Source organism: Bufo gargarizans, chromosome 2 (assembly GCF_014858855.1).
Source record: "Bufo gargarizans isolate SCDJY-AF-19 chromosome 2, ASM1485885v1, whole genome shotgun sequence".
NCBI lineage: Eukaryota > Metazoa > Chordata > Amphibia > Anura > Bufonidae > Bufo > Bufo gargarizans.
This window is the reverse complement of record NC_058081.1, coordinates 479,296,682-479,319,623: the sequence shown is the minus strand read 5'-3', so window position 1 is coordinate 479,319,623 and position 22,942 is coordinate 479,296,682. Positions and strand designations below refer to the sequence as shown.

Genomic DNA, 22,942 nt, shown 5'->3' with positions numbered 1-22,942 from the left:
ATTATGACCAGCATCAAAACATTCGCAAGAATGAAAGCACACATATTTTGGTCTACAGAAAGAAGTGTCAAGATGGTGTCATTGCCCAAACTTAGATTGGAAATATGGCTACTCTAAATTTAACCAAAATGTTTCTGCATGACCTGTCTGAAGATCTGGACCAGAAGGGCAACATGTGGGTACCAAGTGATGGTATTCATCCAAGTTTTCCTGTACGGTGGAGACATGAACAATTCATTTTAGTTGGAATGTTGAGCGTTCTACTCAGGTTCACCTACTGTAACATCTCACAGATGTGCTTTCCACATATAATGCTGTCAGAGGGTAACAGCTTTCCAATTTTAAAAAATCTTCTATATGGACATGCACCTTAAAGCTATTTTAGATCCATAGACATTTAGACCATCAAACACCCTTAGTTTCAGAAATGTATGTTTAAAGGGATGGTCTAGATCAGTGTTTCCCAACCAGTGTGCCTCCAGCCTTTGGCTGTGTGGGCATGCTGGGAGTTGTAGTTTTGCAACAGCTGGAGGCACACTGGTTGGGAAACACTGGTCTAGATGGACACCCTCCTTTCTGCTAAATTCTAGGTTGTTGGGTTCTCATTTCTTAATGGTAAGGTCTTAGATTCTGTGTCTGGTTTTGGTGAATTCATGTTAAGTATATTATTGCATTAAGCCTTTACTTAAAACATTGACATAAATCTAACATTAGGTATTATAAGGGACTGGAGTTTTACCCATTAGAAGAACATGACCATATACATAAGGATGATTTGTGTATAAATAGAATCGGCCTTTTCAGTATTTGCCAACAAATTCACACCTTTTTTAGATGAATATATGTACTGCAACCACTGGTTTACAGATACCATCTAAACACAACCTGCAAAACCCTCAAAAGCTACATCAAGATTTAGGTAATTAACCAAACACATGGACAAGTAGACAGGGCCTCCAATACTGAGACCTTACTATAACATAAACACACATATGTTCATTCTGTCCCATACAAACAACTTTCAGTTGACAACATTTCTTAACGTCTTTTCACAGGGCCACAAGATTGAAGACTGTCTTGTCTTCTGTTAAGGAAGCATGTATAAGCCCCAGAAATAGAGGAACTTTTATTTCACTGAGTTTTTCTTGACTCTCTGCTTAACATCATCACATTATGGACTCCTCCTCAATTTCTTTGTCCACTTCAATGGCTGTATTTTCATAACTTGTGATACCTCCATATTTCCGCATATGGACCATCAAAGGCTTTGGAGACTGGCTACCTGCCAGAGTGTTAACGTACATGCCTGTCCTATTTTCTTCGAGTGATGGACCCCAATCCATAGCTGGTCTACTAGCCTGCTGTATTCTCTGTAAGAAAGTCAGAGGGAGAACTGTTTCAGAAAGAGGATGGTAACATAGTACATAGATATTAATCATATGCTGTTTCTTTACTGTATCTCAAGTCTCATGAGCATTAAAAGTTTTCTAACTGATGATTATTGATTTTGTCAGAAATATGGGTTATTGATCAGGTGTATATTTATTTTGGCAAGTCAGTAAAGAATTCTTCCCCTACAATGAGGCAGTTGGCTACTATTGCTCTTGTACAATGATAAATTAATCTTGATAAACTTGTGCCTTCCATTCAACCTTACTACGGTATGCTAATATCTAAAAGTGTACTAGTTTGTACTTTTTTCTATCACTTGTTGTTATATACTTTAACATACTTGCATACTGTAGTTACTAGGTTGAAGAAACATCTTTGTCCATCAAGTTCAACCTGTTAAAATTACAAGCTCCAGAGGAAAGCAAAAGCCACTATTGAATGACCATAAACCAATTTGCCATAGAGTAGGAAAAAATTCTTCAAGACTTCTACAGGCAATTAGTCAGATCTCTTGCTCAATTTTTACATTAATACCAATAATCCTGTACAGGATTTTTTATATCTGTATTGAAACGGCATAGGCTACTACTGGTGCACATATGAAGAGGAAAAGCTCAGCTCAGCTTCACCTATCTGCTTTATATGTTGATGGTGTGCACCATATTGGTAGCACAGAATGAGGGCAAGGGCAAGCCTAAAGGTCATCCCAAATAGGAGAATTGTCTTTTTCTATGCAAAGGGGAGAGTGAATTTTTTTTATAGTTGCAAGAAAAAGTATGTGAGCCCTTTGGAATGATATGGATTTCTGCACAAATTGGTCATAAAATGTGATCTGATCTTCATCTAATTCACAACAATAGACAATCACAGTCTGCTTAAACTAATAACACAGAAAGAATTAAATGTTACCATGTTTTTATTGAACACACCATGTAAACATTCACAGTGCAGGTGGAAAAAGTATGTGAACCCCTAGACTAATGACATCTCCAAGAGCTAATTGGAGTGAGGTGTCAGCCAACTGGAGTCTAATCAATGAGATGAGATTGGAGGTGTTGGTTACAGTTGCCCTGCCCTATAAAAAAAAAACACACACCAGTTCTGGGTTTGCTTTTCACAAGAATCATTACCTGATGTGAATGATGCCTCGCACAAAAGAGCTCTCAGAAGACCTACGATTAAATATTGTTGACTTGCATAAAGCTGAAAAGGGTTATAAAAGTATCTCCAAAAGCCTTGCTGTTCATCAGTCCACGGTAAGACAAATTGTCTATAAATGGAGAAAGTTCAGCACTGCTGCTACTCTCCCTAGGAGTGGCTGGCCTGTAAAGATGACTGCAAGAGCACAGCGCAGACTGCTCAATGAGGTGAAAAAGAATCCTAGAGTGTCAGCTAAAGACTTACAAAAGTCTCTGGCATATGCCAACATCCCTGTTAGCGAATCTACGATACGTAAAACACTAAACAAAAATGGATTTCATGGGAGGATACCACAGAGGAAGCCACTGCTGTCCAAAAAACACATTGCTGCACATTTACAGTTTGCACAAGAGCATCTGGATGTTCCACAGCAGTACTGGCAAAATATTCTGTGGACAGATGAAACCAAAGTTGAGTTGTTTGGAAGAAACACACAACACTGTGTGTGGAGAAAAAGAGGCACAGCACACCAACATCAAAACTTCATCCCATCATGGTTTGGGGCTGCTTTGCTGCATCAGGGCCTGGACGGATTGCTATCATCGAATGAAAAATGTATTCCCAAGTTTATCAAGACATTTTGCAGGAGAACTTAAGGCCATCTGTCCACCAGCTGAAGCTCAACAGAAGATGGGTGTTGCAACAGGACAACAACCCAAAGCATAGAAGTAAATCAACAACAGAATGGCTTAAACAGAAGAAAATACTCCTTCTGGAGTAGCCCAGTCAGAGTCCTGACCTCAACCCGATTGAGATTCTGTGGCATGACCTCAAAACATGATTCACACCAGACATCCCAAGAATATTGCTGAACTGAAACAGTTCTGTAAAGAGGAATGGTCAAGAATGACTCCTGACGTCTGATCTGCAACTACAGGAAACGTTTAGTTGAAGTTATTGCTGCCAAAGGAGGTTCAACCAGTTATTAAATCCAAGGGTTCACATACTTTTTCCACCTGCACTGTGAATGTTTACATAGTGTGTTCAATAAAAACAAGGTAACATTTAATTCTTTGTGTGTTATTAGTTTAAGCAGACTGTGATTGTCTATTGTTGTGACTTAGATGGAGATCAGATCACATTTTATGACCAATTTGTGCAGAAATCCATATCATTCCAAAGAGTTCTCATACTTTTTCTTGCAACTGTATGTCATGTTTAGAATTTTGTGAGAGTTTGATCCACAAAATACATTTTTACAAGTCATCAACATGGAGATTATCTTGAGTATCTTCCATAAACCATAAGGGTTTGTTTCCACTTCTTAGGAAAATAACGGTTTATTGGTGCAATACAATAAGTTAACTAAAACTGGTATATTAATGCAGTTATTGCAGTGCAATGCATTTACAAAAACTGGTACCGTATTTTTCGCCCTATAAGACGCACCGGCCCATTAGACGCACCTAGGTTTTTGAGGAGGAAAATAAGAAAAAGTATATTTTGAACCAAAAGGTGTGCTTTTGGTGGGTTTTGAACTAATTGTGGTTTGTGGATGGCACTGTTATGGGGGATCTGTGGGTGACGCACTGTTATGGGGGATCTGTGGGTGATGCACTGTTATGGGGGATCTGTGGGTGACACTTATGGGGGATCTGTGGGTGACACTTATGGGGGATCTGTGGGTGACACTTATGGGGGATCTGTGGGTGACACTTATGGGGGATCTGTGGGTGACACTTATGGGGGATCTGCGGGTGACACTTATGGGGGATCTGCGGGTGACACTTATGGGGGATCTGTGGGTGACACTTATGGGGGATCTGCGGGTGACACTTAGGGGGATCTGTGGGTGACACTTATGGGGGATCTGTGGGTGACACTTATGGGGGATCTGTGGGTGACACTTATGGGGGATCTGTGGGTGACACTTATGGGGGATCTGTGGGTGACACTTATGGGGGACCTGTGGGTGGCTCTTATTGGGCTCTCTGGATGGCACTGTTATGAGGATCTGTGTATGACAGTTATTGGGGGGATTGGTGGATGACACATATATAGCATCTTATGCTATGTGTCATCCACAGATCCCCTCCATAAGTGTCCCTGTAGTGAATGACCCTCAATACACGGGCTGGGGGCCGGCATCTGCTTTTATAATGACAGCGGGGCCTGTGCAGTGACTGTATTCTACTAAACGGGCCCCGCTCACTGTATAATCATATCGCTAATAGTTAATTGTAATGTATATAATTGCATAATGAGCGCTGTGTATTACTTACAACTACAAGCGCTCGCCGCTCGGTAGGTAGCAGAGAGGAGGGAGGAGGCAGGCCGGGAGGACAGGCTCTGGCAGCGTGAGTCATACGTCATGCGCCCACGCCGCCTGCTTCATTCATAAAGTGGGCGGCGCAGGCGCGTCCTCCCAGCCTGCCTCCTCCCTCCTCTCTGCTACCTACCGAGCGGTGAGCGCTTGTAGTTGTAAGTAATACACAGCGCTCATTATGCGATTATATACATAACAATTAACTATTAGAGATACGATTATACAGTGAGCGGGGCCTGTCTAGTAGAATACAGTCACTGCACGGGCCCCGCTGACATTATAAAAGCAGATGCCGGCCCCCAGCCCCTCCTCCCTCACAGCTGATACACCCGCCGCACGGCATCGCGTCGGGTGTATCATTGAAAACTCGGCAAAATCAGCAGCAGTCGCCGTATAAGACGCACTGCTATTTTCCCCCCACTTTTGGGGGGGGAAGTGCATCTTATACGGCGAAAAATACGGTATAATAACGCAGTAATTGCAGGACAATGCGTTCCCTAAAACTGCATGGTATCTGGACATAATACAGTGCGTGGAATGAGACTGCTATATTAATGCAGTTATTGTAGTACAATGGGTTCACTAAAACTGCATAGTATATTGACACAATACAATTCATAATATGAAACTGCTATATTAATGCAGTTGTTGTAGTACAATGTGTTCATTAAAACTGCACAGTATATTGACTCAATGTGTTAAGTAAAACTGATATATTAGTGCAATGAAATGCCCAATTACAAATAGTAACTACATTGAGGCTGGTTTTTGGTAACTAAGAGAGGCACAATTAAACAAGCACTGCTGCAACCACACTGGAAAAATTTGATGAGCTGCGTAATAGTTCAAAATTGCAGCTTTTTTTCCGTAATTATAATAGCACAATTATAAACCCCCTTTTACAAACACACTGGTGTTCACATACTGATATGCGCTAAGGGCTTAATTATACACGGTAGCAAAATTTAAAATGTTTTTTTTAGAAAAAAGGGGCAATTGTGGAGCATTTGCAGCAGAAGGTATCCTATTGGTGATGGAGGTGCAAAAAAGTTTGGATAATCATTTACAGAAAAAAATTATATTGTTGCAGGATTTTGTTAATTGCAGACTTTGCAGTGTAATATGAACTTTTCACTTCCCAGAGGCTGTATGAAAACATTATGAAACACATACATACAGACACAACTCTGAGTGACCAATTGCTCTCTCTCTCTCTCTCTCTCTCTCTCTCTCTATGCTTTACCTGATTAAAAACCTGACTTTTCTACCTATTGATTAAATTTACCTAATTAAATATGTCCCTATACTGTCCCTATACTTTAACTACTTCCCCTTATGGAGAGTGCCTTAAATGGCATGAGGAGTCTTATAGGCCAGGCAATGCTCCTCTGGAATTCTGAGAAGGTATGACCTCATAAAAAGCTCTGCCTCTAATGATACCAGATGTAAGGTAGCTAGCCTATAAGGCTAGCTACCTTAGCCTTTAATGTTTGACCCTTAAAGAGGCCTTGAGACATGACTTGGATAATAATTAAGCCAGCACTTCATCTGCAGACAGCAATATGAGAGGCCTAGGTCAGCATTAGAGGCAAAGCTTGTTAAAAGATCATTTGCATAAGTGTTTTATAGGCTTATTACCAGCACCTTCAACACCAGCATCAATAGCATACATTCTGCTGCATCCTGACCTAGGCCTCTCACCCAATTAAGCTAGTACTCTCTGCTTTGCACTGATAAGGGGCAATTACCCCAAAACAGCTGTCTGCAGATGAGGTGCTGGCTTATTTAACATCTGAGTCATGTCTCAAGGCCTAGTTTAAGGGTTGAACATTGACTTATAGGATAGCTGCCTTAAATCTGGTGGCATTAGAGGCAGAGCTTGTTAAGAGCTTATTTGCATATCTTCTTCCTATACTTTAATACCACACCTAGATTACTGGCTTTTGTCTTTGCAGATACAGCAAAGACACATGCTCTCAGATCGCAAGCTGTGCTCAGAATGGCTGTGCTCCAGCAGCCCAAAGGCTCAAGGATCTGCCAAAATCCCGCCCCTCATTGTCTCACAGCATGTTTTTTTTTTAACCTCTGAGCCAATCAGGTCAAAAAACCCCTCTCTCCCCATCTTTATTCTCCCTGCCATTTTCCCCATCAATTTTCACTATAAAATGACATTTGAAATTTGCTTATCTTTAATTTTGAGAATTAGATATGCTGTAAATAAATGTTATTTAACATGAAAAAATTGGTATATTATCTTGCAAATTTCTTTCTTTCTCTGATGTCCGAGTCTGCCCCTATGTCAGCCCTTCCCTTTCTGTTTCCACAGTAGCTGGATAGAAAATTGGCCACATCAATGTACAAGCTCATTAGACCCACTTAGTGCTAAATCCAATGAGTATTAAATACTAGACATTAAGTCCGTTACAATAACGGGCACTAGAACATTAGTGCATAAACATTAGTAGGAACAGTCTATATTAAATGGCACTGAGACTGCTGGCACTGACTGGCGGCTGAAACTGGTGGCTGTGGCTGGAGGTCTAGACTGTTGGCTGTGGCTGAGACTGCTGGCACTGTGACTGCTGAAACTGACTGGTGGGTGAAACTGGTGGCTGTGGCTGGAGGTCTAGACTGTTGGCTGTGGCTGAGACTGCTGGCACTGTGACTGGTGGCTGTGACTGCTGAAACTGACTGGTGGGTGAAACTGGTGGCTGACACGGCTGGCACTGACTGATGTTACTGGGACTGGTGTCTGAGACTGCTGACACTGACTCGTGGCTAACACAGCTGGCACTGTAACTGGTGGCTGTGGCTGGACAACAGGCACCGACTGCTGGTGCTGAGACTGCTGGTAGCGACTGGTAGGTCAGACTGCTGACAGGGGCTCCTCTCTATATGGGTTATAGTGCTGTGACTGATGACTGACGAACAGAAATGGCACTGTGACTGACTAACCAAAATGGCGGCAGTCCGACCTGCTTGCCAGCACGCAGGTGTGGGCGGTGCAGTCACCATCTGTGGACAGTGCTGACAAACTGAATGGTGTGTGGGCAGTACAGGCATATTCTTCAGCTCTGTATCCTACTTGCCGGCAAGCTTGTGTGGGTGGTGTGTGGAGCCCTGTGTCCGCGCATGCCCAGTGTAAAACTGTGTACGCACGGACGCAGTGCACTAAATGGCATGTAGGCAGTGCAGGCGCACTTTAGCGTCTCCTTCACGGCCACTTATTAGGTTTGTACGGTGAAGGTGGCGCATGCGCACTGGCTGTTTGTGCGCTACGCTGCTGGTGAGTCGAGAGAGGAGAGTACGGCAGCGGGGGAGCTGTGGCAGGAGCGTACAGCGGAGGGGGAGCTGTGGCCTGCCTATAGGGTCTCAGAGGTATCCATGGGCAGTCAGGCTACTGACACCCTGCAGGGAAACTTGCGTGTAGCGTGGTGTCCTGATTGGACGCCCCGCCGCGCATGCCCAGCGCAAAACTGGGTACACACACACGGACACAGCGCACTCACACAGGGATTTTATTATGTAGGATTCTCTCTGCCTCTCCTGTCTCTGCTCCTTAGCTATGATCTTCATTGTATCATCTGCACCTCTGCCTCTATCTGTAACCTCTTCACTTCTGTTTCTCCTATCTCTGCTTACTGTTTGCCTACTGTATCTCTGCTCCTTAGCTACTTAATTCAATGTCTGTGTCCTTTCTGCCTCTCGTGTCTCTACTCCTTAGATATAAAATTCTTTGTGTTCTCTGCCTCTACTATCTCTGTCCTCTTCACCCCTGCCTCTACTATCTCTGTCCTTTTCCCATCTGCCTCTGCTATCCATCCTCTTTGCCTCTGCTGTCTCTGTCCTCTTCACCTCTGCCTCCGCTATCTCTGTCCTTTTCACCTCTAATGTCTCTGTCTTCTTCACCTCTGCCTCTGCTATCTGTCATCTTCACCTCTGCTGTCTCTGTCTTCTTCACCTCTGCCTCTGGTATCTCTGACTTCTTCACCTCTGACTCTGCTATCTCTGTCCTTTTCACCTCTGCCTCTGCTATCTGTGTCCTCTTCACCTCTGCTATCTCCATCCTCTTCACCTCTGCTGTCTCTGTCTTCTTCACCTCTGTCTCTGCTATCTCTGTCCTCTTCACCTCTGCTATCTCTGTCCTCTTCACCTCTGCTGTCTATGTGTCTATGTCTTCTTCACCTCTGCCTCTGGTATGTTTGTCTTCTTCACCTCCTGCTATCTCTGTCTTCTTCACCTCTGCCTCCGCTGTCTCTGTCTTCTTCACCTCTGCTGTCTCTGTTCTCTTCACTTCTGTCTCTTTGTTCTCTCATCTGTGTGCATCTATTCTCTCTGTTTCTCCTCTCTCTCTTCTCTTTGCCCTGTGTCTCCATCTTCTCCTCCATTTCCACTAGGGTTGCCACCCTTACGGGAATGACCCGAACAGTCCGGGTTTGTAATCCTGTGTCCGGGTACAAGTCTTTCTCAGACCCGGGCACAGGATTCCATTTCAAACTGCAGACCAGTTGCCAGCTAGCCTCACCTGACAGCTGGCAGTGAGCGCCGGCGTGTCAGTCAGTTGCAGCTGCAGCCGGGGTGTCAGCTCAGCAGCGGACGATCAGCTAAGCCTGTCACTGCCGGCGTGGCAATCAGCTGAGAGCCTGTGAGTGATGCTAGGCGGTGCTGTCTACAGACTCTCCCCTCCCTCCCTCTCCTTCTCTCTGCTAGTGAGAGGAAGTGACATCAGAGAAAGGGAGCATGGGAGAAATCATTCTCCAGCAGCTGGCCTGCGCATGGAGCTGCTATCAGTGCTCCAGCAGTTTCTTCTTCTTTTTCTGGGATTCAGTCGACCTCTGCGACCAACGCCATGACTGCCGTCCTTCTCCACACACCTGGACCTCTGATCTGAACTTTTAAAAATGGTATTTAAAACTTTTGAAGACAGTGTTTAATAAAAAAATATTAATTGGAAGGGGGGGGGGGACGGGCACAGCACTTGTTAGTATTGCACATAAAACATGCCCCCATAAAAAAAATGCCACAGGTAACCAGTGACATGTTTTGTGGGGGCATCTTTTATGTGCAATAATACATATCGTCCAATACAGACATCCAAATTTCATGTTAGTGCAAATCCATTTTATTGATAGTTGTCGTCCAATCGACAAGTGCTTTTGGGGCCGTGCAGGGTCCCCTTCATCAGGCCCAGAAATGCGCTTGTCGTTTCAATGACAACTATCAATAAAATGGATTTGCACTATAGATGTACCGAACTACCGATACCGATACTAATATCGCTGCCGATACAGAGTATTTGGGCGAGTACTTGTACTCGCCCAAATGCTCTGATACCTCCCCCGATATTGGAACTTCTGGTCGGAGGGAGATGTCTCTCTCACTGGCAGTGCCAAGGGAGCATACAGCAGACTTCATTTCCAATCCAGAAGCTGGGAGGTGGGTTATTATACACCTCCTGGCTTCCTGATTGGCTAGGAAGCCTGCTTCACTTGTTCCTAGACAGCCTGGCTTCCTAACCAATCAACAAGCTGGGCAGTATGTCATGACTCACCTCTCGGCCTCCTGATTGAAAGTGAATCCAGCTTCCTAGCCAATCACAAAGCGGATTGAAATCATGACTTGCCGCCCCTCTTCTTTATTGGTCAGGAAGCTAGGTTGCCTCTGAAGCCAGTGTTCTTTCACTTGAACGCCGTCTTCACGGAAAAGCAGAAAGCCAGTTGATGGGTCATGATCCACCGTCCGCATGCATAGTGTATACTTTACCCAAAAAATTGCCGCAAGGTGCTAAAGTGTTCGGGTTTGGCTTGAAGAAAAGGTGGCAACCCTAATTTCCACCCTTGCTCTGTCCTCTCACCCCCTCCTTATTGGGCCCATATCTTTCTGCACCTCGTGTCTCTGCACCATGACCTCCTCTGTCTTTCCTTCATTCGGCCCATATCTGCCTTGTGCCATCCCCGGGGACAGAGGGCACAGCTGCGTGCGGGAGGTGCCCACCTCCTCCTTCCAGGAAGTAGCTTGATGTGTGTGATCAGGTCCCAGATCTTCATGGACCTACGGAACACACTGAAGCTGGTAAGCGTCCCTCCTTGGCTCCTGCCACTGCGCCATGTTATGTTGTCTTTTCATTTCAAACTTCCGTGTAGCGCTGTGTCCATGTGGAGCGCTGTGTCCTGATTGGACTCCGCGCTGCGTATGCGCATTTAACATCGGCACACACGCACGGACACAGCGCATGCACAGAGGGCTTTTATTAGTATAGATCAGGCTGTATATTTAGACATTTCCTAAATTACCATTCTTTCCTAGGCAGAAAGCTACATGAATGAAATGCTGTATGCATAGAGCTGGACAAAATAATTTCCATTCATATCCAAATCTTGTAAGAACTATTTACAGTATATAATGTGTACTGGACATGTACAGTAAGATTCCTCTAAGGCTCCTTTCACACCTGCGTTCAGGTGTCCGCTCGTGAGCTCCGTTTGAAGGGGCTCACGAGCGGCCCTAAACGCAGCCGTCTGGCCCTAATGCATTCTCAGTGGAGGCGGATCCACTGAGAATGCATCCATCTGCCAGCGCTCAGCCTCCGCTCAGTGAGCGGACACCTGAACGCTGCAAGCAGCCTGGCCGTGCGGAGGCGAGCGGATCCGTTCCGACTTATAATGGAAGTCAATGGGGACGGATCCGCTTGAAGATGACACCATATGGCTCAATCTTCAAGCGGATCCGTCCCCCATTGACTTTCAATGTAAAGTCTGAACGGATCCGCTCAGGCTACTTTCACACTTAGAAAATTTTTCTAAATTATAATGCAGACGGATCCGTTCTGAACGGAGCCACCGTCTGCATTAATATGAGCGGATCCATATGGCTGCTGCAGCTAATGACTGGCCATAGTACTGATGTTTCCGCCATGTGTTATGTCACTGGTTCAGGTGACACTTGGGGGACACATCACCGCTCCAACCAGTGATTGGTCAAAGCAGCCATGTGACCTTTGTCACAGTGGCGTACTAAGGGGGGGGCGGGCCGCCCCGGGTGCCACTCACAAGGGGGGTGCTGACGCCGGAGTCACCCGCCCCCGGCTCCATCCACTGCGGCGACCGTGCGACGCGACTCGGCGCCAGGCGCCAGGCGCCGGCTTCGGTCCAGTGGAAGAAGAATTATTGCGGCGGCAGGCGGCGCGCAACATGACGTGACGACGTCACGACGCTGACGCCGCGCCGCCGCCTTCACGGATCAGAAGGATCCCATCCATGATCCAGCTATTATACCAGCGCAGCGGTCGGACGGCCGGACGGCGGGGGGCATCATCAAAATAAATGTGAGACACACACAAGTAAAGTTAAGTAAATAATTGTGTAATTAGGGGGGGGGGGGGGGGGTCGGGCTGTACCGTGTAATTAAGGTGGGGAGGGAGGGGGTGTAATTAAGGGGGGGGGTTGTTATTAAGGGGAGAAGAGAGGGTGTAATTAAGGGGGGGGTGCAGGATTTGTTCATTTTATTGATGGGGATTTGGATTTTTTTTCTTTTTGGTGCAGATGGAAAGTGATTTTTTTTTTAACCCCTAACAGGTATATTAGACGCTGTTTTGATAACAGCGTCTAATATACCTGCTACCTGGTCCTCTGGTGGTCCCTTTTGTTTGGATCGACCACCAGAGGACTCAGGCATCTCTAAAGTACAACAAAACACCACTACACTACACCCCCCCCCTGTCACTTATTAACCCCTTTTGAACCAATGATCACCCCTGATCACCCCATTAGACTCCCTGATCACCCCCCTGTCATTGATCACCCCCCTGTAAGGCTCCATTCAGAGGTCGGTATGATTTTTACGGATCCACTGATACATGGATCGGATCCGCAAAACACATGCGGATGTCTGAATGGAGCCTTACAGGGGGGTGATCAATGACAGAGGGGTGATCACCCATATACACTCCCTGATCACCCCCTGTCATTGATCACCCCCCTGTAAGGCTCCATTCAGACGTCCGTATGTGTTTTGCGGATCCGATCCATGTATCCATGGATCCGTAAAAATCATACGGACATCTGAATGGAGCCTTACAGGCGGGTGATCACCCATATAGACTCCCTGATCACCTCCGTCATTGATCACCCCCCTGTAAGGCTCCATTCAGACGTCCGTATGATTTTTACGGATCCACTGATACATGGATCGGATCCGCAAAACACATGCGGACGTCTGAATGGAGCCTTACAGGGGGGTGATCAATGACGGAGGTGATCAGGTAGTCTATATGGGTGATCACCCCTCTGTCATTGATCACCCCCCTGTAAGGCTCCATTCAGATGTCCACATGTGTTTTGCGGATCCGAAAATTTGTAAAAATATTATTGAAAACATTGAAAAAAGATTGTGCATGTTTTCTTAACTTTCTTGGGGGGGGGGGGGGGTGCCAAACAAAGGGTTCGCCCCGGGTGCCAAATGCTCTAGGTACGCCCCTGCTTTGTCAAACCAGATGTTGACACGGAGACAGCAGAAGCAGCAGGGGAGTGATGAAACAGGAACCCAGAGGAGCAGGTAAATCTAAAGGTTCACTTACGTGGGTTACCTAAGCTTTTTAAGGCCCTTTTTCATGGACTGAGGATTGGTACAATTATCGGGGGGGGGAGTATTAGTCCAAATGCTCGTTCCAAATAATTGCCCCGTGTAAAGGTGCTACCTGATGAGTGAGTAAAGACTTTTCATTGTGAAATCACATCTTTTACGTAACATATAAAATCCTTGTTCATTAGCAGTACATCGGCCTTTGTAATCATTACTACAATTGTTCAGCCCAATACAACAGTGATCATTTCTGCACATAAATGCAACTAACGAGAGGTCAATGATTGGGAATGAACTTTGTTTTTGATCATTGCCCACTGTTTTGGCCCTTGTAGAAGGGCCTTTAGTAACTGTTATCTTGGACTCCATTCCTGTACCGCATAACTGGCTCTGCCTATCATTGTTATCTAATCCTTGGTGCATCTACCTATTCTTATGCTCTACTCCATGATTCTATTTACCTAGCTCTGTCTCATCTCAATTACCTTACCTTTGGCTTGATTGACTATGCTCACTCCTTGATACCACCTCTCTGAATGGGCATGACCTCTCTTGCCAAGTACTGGACTGCTTGACTACACTCCTGAAACCCTGTCTCTTCAAGGTACTTTTTTTTTTTCGTTTTATGTTTTTAGTGACTTTTACTTTTCTCTACCCATAGCAACCATACCTCCAACTTTTAAAGATTGACTAGTTTCAGTCCTAGGAAAGCATAAAAGATCTTCTATATATATATTGTATATATCTCCATGGAGGCAGAGGACAATTTCTAAATGTCCTATAGATGTGGGTACCACTTCTGGGACCTGTACCTATCTACAGACTTCACGTCTTATGACTAGAGGCAGATTGGAAACCTAAAGTGGCCCCAATGTTGTAGTTGGTTCCAAATCAATAGAAGGTGGTTCTCAGAATACCATCCCACAGAACCAAATACCCCAGTGCGGCACAAAATACTTCTCCAGAAGCTGTCCCTCTGTGGTGGCCATCAATAGCTGCCACGTTCTGTCCTCCTCCTCCTCCTCCAATTGTCTTTAATATCGATATGGAGCAGGGTGCTTGGGAGGTGAGATGTGGGCCACAACAGCAGGCTAGCCCTACCTTCAGCATGCTGCCTGGACTTCCTCTAATAATGACCTCTATTGTTAGCCTAGTAGCCTGGCGCCTCTTCATAACTTCGGCGGATCCAATGGCAGCACAGAAGGTTATTATTTTGAAACGCTGGTCTTAATCAATGACCCCCATAGTACATTTGGCTGAACTCTCAGTGGGGAGTTAGGGCCATTCTGATGAATAAATTTTAACAGCATGACTCATAACCTTTCAATAATAATTAAAAAAAAACATACAAAAGTTGTATTCTGCAGAATAACACCGAAAATGGAGAAAGTGGTGCTTTCTTTGCTTCAGTGCTTCTCTCTGCGATGCAGGATGTAAGAAACAATTTGCACTACAAGTAACATTTCCATTATGATTCATAAAATAACAGAACGGTGACAGAAGGCTCGCTTCATGTGCGGTTGCCTTAGAAACGGAGAACATGGATCAGCATGCAGATCTATATCGTGCTTCTTCTAAGAGGGATGATGGCAATTTGAAGGAACTTAGCAATGTGTGGACCAGTGTACATGCCAACTCACATGGTTTCCACACATATTTAGACTCCCTCATCCATACCCGTGAACATTTATGTAGGTGATTTCAATAGACACCCAATGTCATTGCATAATTGCCCTATTTTATGTCTATATAGTGTGCATGTATGTGATATACAACGTGTGTGTTTTTATAGATATACATATATATATATATCTATATATATAGAGAGAGAGAGACACACACACACACGGAACAGCACAATCAATAACCCCTTAGTGGCCAGCCTGTTTAGGGCCTTACTGACCAAGCGTTTTTCTTCCTTTTTTCATTGTTGCGTTCCAAAAGCTATAACTTTTTTATTTTTCTGTCTATATAACTTTATGAGGGCTTGTTTTGTTGTGGGACAAGTTGTAGTTTTTAATTACCCCTTTTTGGGATACACATCATTTTCTGATTAACTTTTATTAATTCTTTCTGGGAGGGAGATGGGAAAAACAGCAATACTGCCACCACCATTTTGCATTATAAATTTTATGGCGTTCATTTTTCGGTATAAATAATATAATATCTTTATTCTCTGGGTCAGTACGATTATAGTGATACCAAATACATATAGCTTTTTTTTACATTTTACAACTTTTTTGCAATAAAACCCCCTTTTTTTTTAAAAGAAAGAAATATTTTTGCATTGCCGCTTCGCAAGCCCATAACTTTGTGGAGTTGTGTAAGGGCTTTATTTTTGCAGGACAACTTTTATTTTTCATTAGTGTCATTTTGGAGTAAATGTCACTTTTTAATGGGTTGTTATTAAACTTTTTCGGTGGCAACTAAGAATAAATTAGCAATTCTGTCTTTTTTTTTCTTTTTTTTATGGCGTTCACCGTAGGGGATAATTTACATTATATTTATATAGTATGGGTCGGTAAGGACACGGCAATACCAAACATATGGGGAAGATTTATTTTTGCAATTTTTTTCATTAAAAAGTAATTTTTTTATGGGATTTTTTTATTGAATAAATGTTTTTTTTTCCACTTTATAGTCCCACAAGGGACTATAAAAGACAGTATTTAGATATTTTTTTCAAAATGCAATGCATTATCCCTATAGTGCATTGCATTTTAATGGCAATGTTATTCTAACATTGACCAGCAGACTGCGCCAGAGAGGCGCAGCCTGCCGGAAATTACTGAAGGTTAGTCTGGGGCCTACATCAGACCCCTACCAGCCTTCACAAACATTGGCACCCCGCGATCGCATTTGTATGGTGCCAATGGGAGACAGAGGGAGTCCGCTCCCTCTGTCAGCACTTTACATGAGGTGGGCGAGTTCAAGGGAACATAAATCCTTCTCAGGGGTGCTGAAGCTTTCTCTCTATGACTGGCACAACTTATAACAATAGATATGCCTTGTGGCAGTTGAAAGATGGAACTGAGCATGTGCGACCACCGGTTGTCGTTATAATGAAGTAAAGGAAATATCTCACTATTGTACTATTTGTGTAAGGCTACATGCACACGAACGTTGTTTCTTTCCGTGTCCGTTCCGTCTTTTTGGTGCGGATAGGATGCGGACACATTCATTTCACACCGTGTGCTGTCCGCATCAGTATGTCCGTATGTAGCCTAACACAAAGTAAATTATAAAAGCAACTAGTGTTTTATGTCAAATTATATTAAAATTATATTTAATGGTACCACAACCCCTTTAAGTGCTTCAGCTCCCTCACGGATTTTCCCTGCACATGAGCTTGGCCACCCAACGCACAAGAGACTACCACGCAGCTCAGTGCACCTTCAGATAGTGCCCCTTTGGGGCAAAAATACCAAAGGGACCTAGGTATCTTTGTGTTTGGGATTTCTACTGGTTAGAATTTTATGACATGCCTTTGTTTAGTAATATGTTATAACATTATCAGATTGAAATGTCCCAAAAGTAATAGGGTTGTAGTTCTAATAATATAAAATGTGACACTTATTTTCCAGAAACAGCACAGCTCCTGTCCCTAGATTGGCTGGTATTGCAGCGCTGTCCACTTTAAGCAAATAGGGCAAGCTGCAACACTGAAGGCCTATAAAACAAAGAGTAGCTCTATTTCTGTTTTAGTCCTTTCAGCTATTTGTACTTACAACTAGATCAGTAAGTAGGACTGGAATCTCAACATAACAGGCAGTTATAAGCACTATTCATTACAACACATTCAATCTATCTGTATGGTATACAGCCTATACATTATATTTTGCATAGAGAGTATTACTTACTTCCCATAAGGTTCCTTCTTCTTTTAATATGGCAACAAGCATGCCAATGGGGATCATCATGCATGAAAGAAGCCCCATGAGGATTCCCAAAGCCTCTGACCAGAGGGGGAATTGATAGCTTCCGTACTGGGATGGCTGGTATTTTATAATACTATATACCAGCAGAGCCTGCAAGGACATGAGAGCAGCTGATTACAAGGAACTATTTTAGTTTCTAATTTCTTTACTCTGTACATTAAGAATAAAAATCCACCAGCAAATAGTCTGCATATTGGTAGTTTCCATTTAGAAAAAACACTTGTCACTGGTGTGTAACAATATAAGGCAGCTACATGAGATTAGTCACTGAATTACATATATACCCTATTAAAATATAGCATTTATTGATATCTCTTTAAAGGATAACTGTCCCCCAAAAAATTTTATTTGCTAGTTTATTAGAGTTAGGCATGTATACCTGAGTAGAGATGGCCTTGCGGTGAACTTTGCCCATTCGTGATTTGCCGAACATGCGAACATATGGGGATATTCGCGCCCGCCATATTCTTTTACATTGTGAATAACTTTGACCCATGACACATCCATCAGGTGGTACAGGACAGCCAATTGAGACGTTTTAGCACATGGACATACCCCCTACCTCTAAAAAAAACGAGCTGGCAGACATTTTACATTCAGTCTTTTGCCGGTGTAGGGAGAGGTTGCTGTGTGGAGCAGGGACAGACGGTTAGGGGCACAAATCGCTAGCTAATAGGGCCACAAAAGTCCTTTTAAGGACTGGTATAGGTGTGCTATCGATAGGTGCGACTTACTGAGGTGTGTAATATACTTATAATATACTTTCTAACAGAAAGTATATTATAGTGCATTTGTATTGTGCAGCAGTTGTGTGCGGTTCTGCTGAGATACTGCAGGTATATAGAGGGACAAGCGTTATTGGATCAAATAATTTCTACTGGTGTGATATACCAGTTGTCCCCCCCAAAAAAAACTGATTGAAGCATGGGTGTTATATACCAATAATATACTTTCTATATAGTGCATTTGGGTAGTGCAGCATTTGTTTGCGGTTTAGCTGCGCTACCTCAACTACAGATAGTGGCAAACGCTATTGGAACAAATAATTTCTACTGGTGTGATTTATCAGTTGCCCCACAAAAAAACTGATTGAGGCAGGGATGTGATCTACCTTCTTGACAGGCGCCTATTTAGTGCATTAGCATACGCAAAAATTATATTGCCGATATTTTACATTGAAAAAAATAATGAATGGAAATCGCAAATTCGAATAATACATCTGGTATGTAACTGTCCATGTTGTGGGACTATTTGTGCACTTCTAGTGATTCTTTGGTGGCTGCAAATATGATCTGAAGGTTTTTCAGGTTCACCTGCCATTCAAGTCTATGGGGCCCGCTGAGAACACACGGTTCACGAACATTTAATCGCGTTCGCGAGCCATCCGGCCAATGTTCATCCATCACTATACCTGAGTTAGTCTGTCAATGATCACTATACCTGAGTTAGTCTGTCAATGATTGCCAAAAGATCTGTAATTACCTTATAATACCAGCTTTTATTAATATCCTCTGTCCCTTTCCACTGCTCCCTTAAAAGACCGTTGCTATGGCTCATCTGTCTCCAGCTAGGAAGACAAAGGGGCGGTCCTTCACACTGCATGCCTGTATTGGGCTTCAGAGTGAGGAGGCGTGTCTCTCAGTAATCCAATCTGATTGGCTGGCAGGAAGCTACTGTCTACAGCAAGTTTGTATGTGAACTGAGGGGAAGCAGTTTTGGCCTCAGAGAATTGGCAAAGAAGCAATCTTGAGAAGATCCTCATAATATAGGACTCAAAACAGCTGCAACTAAGGGGAAAACTCAAGGAAAACAGTGGTATGTGAATAAACTAAAGATTGCTTTATGACAGTTATCCTTTAAACCTATGGCGGGTAAGTTTACTTGTCGCAGGGCCAGACTATCCATTGGCTGCATATCATTTATGCCATTGTGCTTCCTCAACTGGTCCCCTGATGAACTGATATACACTTAGGGGAAACACGTCGGGACTTTATTAACATTGGAGATCTTACTCTGTATGGGACATTTACTTCATTTGACTGACATCATCTGCAACTGTGAATACCAGACAGGTAGGGATTCCGCAGTAAGGGTACAGCCACCGATAAATGGGGCCGCCCCTTTTGGGGCGATTACTCCACTTTTAGGCAGGGACAGAATAGATATTGAGGGATAGTCTTACTGATGCCTAAAAGTGGACTTTGTATTTTTAGCCTCAGATCTCTGCAACTTATTCGGAATCTCCACAACTAGACAAGACAACAAAGTCCTGAGCAACAGTGATGAGCGGAAGAGGCAATATTCTAATTCGCAATATTTCGCAAATATTCATCATATATTTGCAAATTCGTGATCTCCAGTCATTATTTTCTTGATTGTGAAAAACGGCAATCGGAAAATTTGCGAAAAATTCACGATACAAAAATTTGCGATCGACACTACTCCTAAAGTCAAAGATATTGCAGCCTTCTCATTGACCCGCAAGCAAGAAGCAGTGAGGAAATATTATCTAGAATATTCACGATTACGAAGATATAGCACTATATTCTAGATATTCGCGAATTCTAGAAGTGCCAATATTCGTGATAAAAATTTGCAATTAGAATATTCGCGATCAACATTACTGAGCAACCAGAAGTAATGAGTCTGATGATTGAAAATCCATCCACCACAAGTGTCTTCAGGACTGTGAGTAACTATAATTGTGGTAATATTACAACATATGTGACCATATTAGTTGTTATATTCAATTATTCCTGATACCTTCGCTCATGTCCCATACACTCATTGCGATCTCTTTATATTTGTATTTAATTTTCTTTTTTTGTGGGGGATAAATACCGTATATATATATATATATTTTTATATATATATATATATATATATATATATATATACAATTTTTAAGAGATATCAATAAATGCTATGTTTTAATGGGGTATATATTTAATTCAGTGACTTTTTTAGTTTCCATTTAGCAGCAAAATGTATTTTTTTTATTACCATATTAGGAGTAGAAATCCCAGCAATCATTAGTTAAAGTAGAAGAACACATTATGTTGACACAGTGTTTTAAAAAAGTACTCAATTCACAAAAAAAATTAATAGGTTTCCTTTGATTAAAAATACTGGCTGGCACAAACAGTTTCATTTGTAAAAGGGTATACCCGCATAGGCATTTATGCCATATTAACTAAATATGCTGTAAATGCCTGATGGGAATACCCTTTTAAGTCTAGCAGATATACTCTTCAAATTCAAACTCTCCATTATTTTTTTTATAAAATTAAACCTGAATAGTATTGATTGCATTATTCAACTCCATCAGGCTCATCAATAATGTTAAGTAGTTTTCTACTAGCTTTGCACACTGGGAGTGATTCTTCCTGACAGATTTTTTTTCCCTAAGTGGAAATGACCAAATCGCAAAAAATTCCATTTGGCATTTGATTCAGCAAGATGGGTCCACTGATTCAATTCCGGTTCAAATTAATTCTACTCAAATTCAAAGTCCTCCAATTGACTTGAAAATTTGTGTAGGACACTCTAAGGTCTACTAGGACTTTTCCCCCTCTCTTCTCTTTTTTTCTCCTGCCCTTCTTCTCTCCCCTCTGTCCAAAACCCCAATTTTACCTAAACTGAATCACCCAAAATTTGGATTCGAGTGCAACTTAAATTTTTACAAAATTCAAGTCGAATTACTTGTCAATCCAGACAATATTGCCTGTTACTATGTCTGTTACAAATATGTTAGGATATTCTAACTACATAACTAATTAAGATCAATGGTAGAACGTCTCTTTCATTTGTCAATATGACATTCGATTTTTCATCTCTGGGTTATTTCAGTCTGTAGGCCAATGATTGCAGTATGATCAATTCTGCTCTCTAAAAAAAAACAACAATCATCATTTTAACCCTCTTTATTAATGTCACCTCCAAACACAAATTTCCAAATCATTTGATGTCACTGTTCCCAATAGTTCTTGTATTTCAAATGATATTCTAAATTATTCATAATTTCCACTTGCCGTTCATACAAACCAATTATATTATGTAGATTCACCAACATTTTACCTAAATGAATATGTTGGATTTGAAAATGGATTCATTCCGAGGAAGTGGTTATTAGCATGTAAATTAATATAAATCGCATCATAATGACGTGATCCATGACATTAATGAGCGCATAAAGCCAATATTTCAGATGAAAGATATAATGGATTTTTTCCTTAAAGAGGTTGGCCACTTTTGACCAATGTGTAAAATAGAAAATGGTGTAGAATATCAACAACGACGATATTAGTAAGTGCATATAGTCATCTTACAAACACATTGGTCAACAATAGCCAAAAAGTGGCCAGCACCTTTAATTATTTTCAAGTGAGAATTTGTATCTTCAAGTTACTCAGTGGCATCCATATAAGAGAGATAGTCACATAACAAAGACCTTATTGAGCCACTGAATATGGTGTTCGGTTTAAGTACCCAAGACGGAAGGGCCTGTAATTTGTGTTCCTTCCCATGCCCTTTCCCCGAAACCTGGGTCAATTGCTTCCGCCTACTTTGGCAAAAAAATGAAGTTCCTCCGGGGAGGGCCCTATAGCAACTTCATAGTCTTTATAGTATGTATGGACTTGGCTGGCAAACCACGTGGCCTAGGTGCTGGGGGAACATGCACCACAAGTCACTCTGCATTGGCCAAAGTATTGAAATACAGGGCAAAAAGGTCAACTGAATATTTGCCCCGGGTGAAGGAAAATATAGCTATGACTGACTGTACTGAGTGTGTAAGCAGAGCTTTTATATTTAAAACAAATTCACATGTAAAACAATTTCACCACACGTGGACATCAGGACACCTGGATTTAACTAAGCAAATAGTTATGAGCCTCCTATTGGATAATTACTGCATGGGCGATTATCTTTTAGCTGGCAACAAGTTATTTACCCCAACTGGTGCAATGAGTTGCTTCTCATTTCTTAAACAACCATGTCAAAAGACACATCTCGTGGTCGTAGAAAAGATGTTAGTCTGTTTGAGGAGGGTAAAATCATTGGCATGCATCAAGCAGAGTAAACATCTAAGGAGTTTCCAGAAACTACTAAAATTGGGTTAAGAACTGTCCAATGCATTATGGAAAACTGGAAGGATAGTGGGGATCCATTATATTCGAGGAAGAAATTTGGTGGGAAAAAATCCTGAATGATCATGATCGGCGATCACTTAAATGTTTGGTGAAATCAAATTGAAGAAAAACAACAGTAGAACTCAGGGCTATGTTTAATAGTGAAAGTAAGAGCATTTCCACATGCACAATGCGAAGGGAACTCAAGGGATTGGGACTGAACAGCTGTGTAGCCGTCAGAAAGCCACTAATCAGTGAGGCAAACCAGAAAAAAAGGCTTCAATTTGCTAGGGAGCATAAAGATTGGACTCTGGAGCAATGGTCTGATAAGTCAAGATTTACCCTGTTTCAGAGTGATGGGCACATCAGGGTAAGAATAGAGGCAGATGAAGTGATGCACCCATCATGCCTAGTGCCTACTGTACAAGCCTGTGGGG

The 22,942-nt window shown here is 42.6% G+C and overlaps 1 protein-coding gene across 1 annotated transcript in view; it reads right to left on the bottom strand.

Annotated features, from left to right (window-relative positions):
- Positions 1-228: 228 nt before the first annotated feature.
- The window catches only part of SLC6A7 (solute carrier family 6 member 7), a 115,052-nt gene continuing 92,338 nt past the window's right edge, over positions 229-22,942 (bottom strand). The window contains exons 13-14 of the mRNA XM_044277870.1: positions 17,299-17,466; positions 229-1,370 (exon numbers count right to left, since the gene is read on the bottom strand). Of these exons, the coding sequence (XP_044133805.1) occupies positions 1,167-1,370; positions 17,299-17,466 (372 nt within the window). The 3' untranslated portion in view covers positions 229-1,166. The remainder of the gene's footprint in view (positions 1,371-17,298; positions 17,467-22,942) is intronic.